General features: G+C 54.4%; 1 protein-coding gene across 1 annotated transcript; it reads left to right on the top strand.

Moving 5' to 3' along the window:
- Positions 1–3356: 3356 nt before the first annotated feature.
- Positions 3357–4363, top strand: GPX1 (glutathione peroxidase 1). Its single transcript, XM_041425510.1, has 2 exons — positions 3357–3644; positions 3770–4363. Exons 1-2 carry the CDS (start codon positions 3402–3404, stop codon positions 4118–4120), a joined length of 594 nt encoding a protein of 197 aa, XP_041281444.1. The 5' UTR covers positions 3357–3401; the 3' UTR covers positions 4121–4363.
- Positions 4364–6539: the final 2176 nt, after the last annotated feature.

The raw sequence follows: 6539 nt of genomic DNA, 5'->3' as shown, positions 1-6539 counted from the left end.
ATAGCATTTTTGATAAAGCTGAGAGAGAATTCACTGAGCAGTTGCAAGTACTTTAATACTTATTTTTATTTCATACCCATCTGCTGCTCATGGTGCTTTCCAAACGCTGCGGCAGAGCCGAGTTGCAGCATCTCACCTGACCCTCAACAGTGAGCAGCAAAGCTTCCCAGCAGCTTTTGATACCCAGTGAGATGAGAGTGCATCACTGGAGTTGGATTTGTCAGTCCTGGGCATGGGACTAGAGGAGCAGGAGGAGGCTGTGTAGGAGGAAGGGAGGAGCAGATGCAGCGTTGCTGTGGGTGCATGTGAGGGTTTGCAGCAGCCAGGCTGCGCTGGAGCAGTGGCAGAGGTTGCACAAGGCAGGGTGTTTGCCTTGCATGAGGGAGGCCTTCAAGCCCTGCAGCACGGGCTGCGCTCAGGGTGTGGACCCTGTGCTGCACCCGTGCTGGAGAGTGGATTGTGCTGCTCCTGGGGAGGAAGGGCCAGGGAACAGCAGTGGGCATCTCCATGCTCACACTGGTACTTGCAGCAGCTGCTGCTGAGCTGAGAGCCTCCTTGCTGGGTTGGGTAGGAGGGAGTCCAGCTGCTGATGACACTCCATGTCTGAGCATCCCATAATGGCATACAAAACACCTGTGTCACTTTTTTTTTTCTTTTTGTGGACAATTCCTGATTGTTTTTCCTGCAGCAAAGGAGAAGCAGACCCAGCCATAGGAATGCCCTGTGCCTCTGGTCCTTGTCCTTCCTCTTCAGCCACAGACACCCAGAGTGAATTGTCTGACAAGCCCAGTAGTCTCACCCAGCCCACCCTTCCCTCCTTCCTCTCCTGGGTGTTTGTCCTCCCCCTGCAGGGTGACTGGGTGAACAGAGCAGGAAGTTCTCAACTGTGGCTGTGGGGCTGCCAGGGAGGCTTTAATTTGCTGGCTTGTTGACAAGTTTAGTTGCTCATTTGCAGTTCCCTTTTTTGGGGGGCTGTTGCAGTTGAGCAAATCTGGGGGTTTTGAGTCTTGCAGGGATGTGGGGTTGCAGTCTGCTGTGGCCACAGTTACAGAACAGCTCTTACAGGGGTTTGGAGTCAGGCTGCCCCTCAAAGCCTGTGGCTGTGTATCTGCTGCTCTTCTTCAAGGCAGCAGTGACTGTTAGCCCAGTGTGACTAAGCTTTTGCTGACCTACACCATCATCTCAGTTATCAGTCAGCTTTCCTGCCTTTGAGGGCTGGCAGCCTGGCTTCCTCTGGGCTCCTCCCACATCTGTCATCTCTGGACAAATGTGAAGCCACATTTGCTCTCAATAAAACCGAGCTGAGGACACAGATGGCCAGACATGACCTGGGAAATGAGAGTTCAGCACTAATGGAGAGCGATCCAGGCAAGGAAGGAGCTGTGGAAGAGGCAGGGGAAAAGCGAGGAGCCAAGTGCCAGCCCCCGGGGCAGGGGAGGGAGTTCAGTACCAGGAGTGGGGACATGATGTAGGCAGGAGGCCAGAAGGTGTGGTTTGGTGGCCTTGTCATTACTCACCACTGTTGCTGTTAAACAGCAATTTTTTTTTACCTTTTAGGAGAACTGTCATTTGTCACACAGCCCAAAAGGGGTCCCCTGAACCCGTCTGGTCCCCTTGGAGCTTCTGGCACTCCTCTGGATCCCAGCTGAGTAGGCTGCACAGAATGTGTCCAGGCACAGGCCATAGCTCTGAGCCAACAAGGAAGTTCATTCTGTACCCTTAAAACTTGCTCATCAAGGAAGGGAAAGCCCTAACCTGAGCTTCTCTGGAAAGGCAGGGCCCCAGAAGTAAACTCCCCTACTTCAGAGTAATTCCCTGGGACCAGACAGAAGAGTGAAGGTGCCAGTCTGAGGTCAAAAGTGGCAGCAGAGATGTGGCCCCACCCTAGAGGTCACCCTGAAGGGAAATTCCTCTTCAGGAGCTGTGGCTCGCTGTGCCCACGGGTGGGTGAGGAGGAGTCTGTGTTGACTGTAACTGTCAATTTTTTCAAGAGCAAACATGGATCATGTGCCTCTGCTCATCAGCCGTTTTCCAGCACTGATTTCTCTCAGGACACTTGACATGGCTCCTGCCATCGCTGCTGCAATACACTGCAGGTCCCCAAAGATGCAAGATAATCAGAAAAGTCCCCAAAACTTACCACAGCTGGGAACTGGAACTATTCCAGTTCCCAGTCATTGGGGCAGGTGCCAAGAGTGGCTCCAAGCAACCCCCCAGATCCTGCAGTCAGTCACCTGGGCACCCAGAGCAGAGAGGCAGCATTATGTGGTGCCTGTTAGTGACAGCTGGCATTTCGTGACAAGTCCCTGCTCCCAAGCACGAAAGCGAGCAGACAGCACGGGGGGGCCGAGCGCATCCCCCCGCGCGGGGCCCAGGCTGCCTTGGCTGGTGGCCAGGGCTGATAAGCAGCTGTCTGACCTTGGGCTGTTGTGAAAGGAGCTCACTTGGCGCAGATGCTGGCAGGAGCCTCAGCAGGGGCTCCCTGTTTCCCCTGGGAGCTGCACTGGAGCTGAGGCCCTGGTTCTTTGTTCCTGCAGGGCTGTGCTGCTCCACAGACCCTGCTGGTCCGACCCATGCACATGGACACAAGGCCTGACCCCCACCTGCCTCTTCACAGGGTGCTCTGGGGGAGGACAGTGGTTCACAAAGACCTGTGGAGGGACAGCCTGGTCACTCGCTTGGTGTGAGCACAAGAAACAGCGCAGTTCACTTAGGGCTGCCTTCAGTCTGTGGGGAACAGAGCAGTCAATACTGCAAGATCTAACATCATGCAAACAGACTGAAGCAGTTAGGCAAGAAATGGAAAAGCCAAGGATGGGGGAAAACAACCCCTGAAGTTCAAAAAGGAGCCTAATTCTCTTTATCTAGTGAGGATATACCAAGTTGTAACCCTGTGTGTAGACTTCACCAGCCTCAATGAGGTGGAAAAAATATAGGAGTGAAGAAGAGAATTTGTTGGCCCTCTTTCTTGTGCCACTCCTGTTCCTCTTCCTGAAGCACAAACTGGAGGGATTTCTCTCCCCAAAGCCAAGCTCGGTGGCAGTGGTGTCCTCGGAGAATGCTGCAGCCTTGGTGCCACACTGTGCCACCCCTGGACGCGGGTGGCCGTGTCACTACGAAGGCTGCAACTCTGTGTTTTACTGCTTTTCCACAGCGTTTCCGAGGATCCGTGATACCTCCCCGTTAGCTGTGGGTTTTAAAAACACCCCGCTCTGCGCATTTCACTGATCAAAGCCCCCCGAGCCCTTCAGAGCAGGCCCGGGCGGGCTCTCCGCGCCCCGCCAAGCCCGTGAGGCGCGGGCGGGCCCCGCGGGGGGCGATGCCCGCGCGGGGCAGCGCTCGGGAGCGGCTCGGGGCGGGCCNAGGGCGGGAGCGGGGTCGCTCCCCCGGCATTGCGCACCATGGCGGCGACAGGAGCGGGCGGGCGTCCGGCGGGGCTGGAGGGGCTGTCGGCGAAGCCCCTGGGCGCGGCGAAGCCGCTGTCGCTGGGCTCGCTGCGGGGCAAGGTGCTGCTGGTGGCCAATGTGGCGTCGCTCTGAGGCACGACCACGCGCGACTTCCTGCAGCTCAACGAGCTGCAGCAGCGCTACGGCCCCCGCGGGCTCCAGGTTCTCGGCTTCCCCTGCAACCAGTTCGGTCACCAGGTAGGCCGGGGAGCGGGGCCGGGGAGCGGGGCCGGGGAGCGGGGCCGGGGAGCGGGGTGGAGCCGCCCCTCCCGGCCGGGCTCTCACAGGCCGTGCTCGGGGCGGGTTTACCTTTACTTCCTTAGGAAAACTGCACCAACGATGAGATCCTTCCCATGCTCGAGCACGTTCGTCCTGGCAACGGCTTCAAGCCGAATTTCATGATGTTCGAGAAGTGCGAGGTGAACGGGAAGGACGCGCACCCTCTCTTCACCTTCCTGAAAGAGGCGCTGCCCTTCCCGCACGACGACCCCTCCTCGCTGATGACCAACCCGCAGTACATCATCTGGTCCCCGGTCTGCCGCAATGACATCGCCTGGAACTTCGAGAAGTTCCTCATCGGCCCCGACGGCGTGCCCTTCAAACGCTACAGCCGGAGTTTCGAAACCATCAAGATCCAGGACGACATTGAGTTGCTTCTGCAGAAGGTTGCCTAGAAAGTTCTCTGCCCTTTGCCCTTGCTGTTGGCTGTTTTTCTTGCAGGGAGCCGCTACTTTGGCAGAAATCCCAATGTCTCGTGCAGATTTTGCTTGTGATGGTGCATCTTCCAAATCCTTGAAGTGTACTTGATGTTTTCAAAAGTTGCACGGGAGTGTTTGGGAAGGTATGCCAGGGCAAGCAGCTGTGAGTTTCAGTAGTTCACTGTGATTCTCTGAATAAAAATTGTGTCGTTTCTTTAAGGCTGTGGCTTGATAAATCTGGGAGAGTTGGGTAAAACGTGGTGGGTGTGTTACCTGTTCATGAGCCCACGTGGGTGCTCACAGGGGCAGACTTGGAGCACGGCCGTGCAGTCAGGCTGAACTAAACCGAGGGCAGGAGCTCTGCAAGCTGTGAATCAGTACCATGTCCTGCCTCATGTGTAACGAGCCTGGCAGAGCGGGAGGGTGGTGGGGAACAAACAGACCTTGCCCCAGTGCTCACTGGACCTCCCTTAAGGCTTCTGTGCAGAGGGAACACACTGGCACATGGCCAGGGGATGATTTTACACTGGCTGAATTCCCAGTGGCTACCAGCAGCAAGCCACAACAGGCTAATAACTGCTGGGGCAGGGAGATGAGTGATTCTGCAGCCTGGGGGGACCTAGATCAGGAGCAGCACCCACTGTCCCTCCTCTTGTCCCAGAGCCACTGCCCCCTCACTGGCTCTACCCCATTTTGCATCAGTGGGGCCCAACACAGATCCTCACATGCTTGCCCAGTCCTCCATGAGACCCGAAGCACCTTTGTGCATCCCCAGCACCTCACGATGCAGGGAATCATGTGACAAACCAGTTTGTTCATGTTCCCAGTGCAAACCACCCCATTCAACCACTTGGCCCATGGGAACTGAGCCTTGCCTCAGAGTGTCCTTGTTTCCCTTTGAGCACATGAATTGTATATGACACTCCCAAGTGCAGATCTGCCAGGAAATATTTATTTTTTCACTTCTTCCATAACAGTTTTTTGACTCCTGCCAACCACGGAACTGAGAAGTACTTAATGAGAAGTTGCTACAATTGTACCAAATGATCTTGGAGGTCTTTTCTCATCTTAATGATTCTGTGATTCAGTAATAATTCTGACATATTGGCCCTGCTCAGCAATCCTGGTTTTACAGGCTGCTGCTAAACTACTGGAATTATGATTGGTTTCCCATGGGAACTTATGAGCCTGTGCCAAATTTCACCTGCCATCCTTCTGCCCAGTAGCTCAACTCCTACAGGAAAATTTTCACTCCTTCAGTTGCTCTATGAGCACATTTTCATTGCAAGCCACTCCTCACAAGGCCTTGTAGCACTGCATATAAACTTGGTGTGGGACTGAGGAATCCTAACCCAGACAAAAAACTTGGGCTCTCCAAGGGAAGGCATAACACTTTCAAGCATTCATGCACTGTTTTCATAATAAAAACACTCAGGATTTGAGAGTTTGGTAGGGTTTTTTTTCTTGTTTGTAGCTTTTCACAAATTCACAGTTGCTCTGTTACTGTACCTATATCCGAGGATCCCTCAAGGCTGAGGAGAGACTGGGTAAACCTTCCAACCAGCACCACCCTGCTTGCTGCTACCCCTGAGTCATCGAGCTTTGAATGCAGATTGTGCAATCCTCACCGGGGGATTTCTTAAATCCCAGAACAGCTTCATAGAAAAAAACAGGATGTTTTCAGCAGCTATTGAAGCTTTGCAGCAGATGATGCATGGTGTAGGGGATTATTTTTTCAGTTAGTTCCACTTCCCTCATTAATGCAGGATGTTGAAATAGGTGGAGAGTACAGGGGATCATGAGCAGCAGAAACCTAGGGCACTGAAAATCTTTCTCAACGTGAGCTGTGGCACTTCCTCATTCCTGAGTCACCAAACTCGAGCGTTTGAGTGGGGCCTCCTCTGTTCCTAACCAGCCTCTGGCTCTGACCAAGGCCCACAGCTACAGGGAGCAGAGCCCAACACCTGCTGCAGCTCCATCATGCCAAAAAAGGTCTCTCACCGAGCCTGCTGCTCAGAAAAGCACCTTCCACTGTGTTTACTCTGTGCCTATGTCCAAGGGATTTATTTACCTTCTGACTGCTGGGGCTGTGCTAGCAGAAAAACAAAGCAACAGCCGTGCCAGAAGCAGTACAGTGACACGATTCCAGGACAAAAACGAGCCATGCCAGCAGGAAAACGAACAATTCCAGTGTAAGCACACCAGCAGGATCTCTGCAGCGTGGCTGAAAGCTGCCCAGCCTTGTTATTCCCAGTCTCATTTCAACATTCCCTGGAGCAGCTGGCTCTGGGGTCCAGTGGGCTGCAGCACAGACAGCACTGGCTGGAGCTCCCTGGCAGTGACAGGGACAGTGGAGCACGGTCCCTGCACAGATCTCACACCCAAACCTTGGCTG

The sequence above is a fragment of the Onychostruthus taczanowskii genome, unplaced genomic scaffold, assembly GCF_017590055.1.
Source record: "Onychostruthus taczanowskii isolate IOZ18803 unplaced genomic scaffold, ASM1759005v1 scaffold9, whole genome shotgun sequence".
NCBI lineage: Eukaryota > Metazoa > Chordata > Aves > Passeriformes > Passeridae > Onychostruthus > Onychostruthus taczanowskii.
This window is presented reverse-complemented; position numbering and strand designations above follow the sequence as displayed.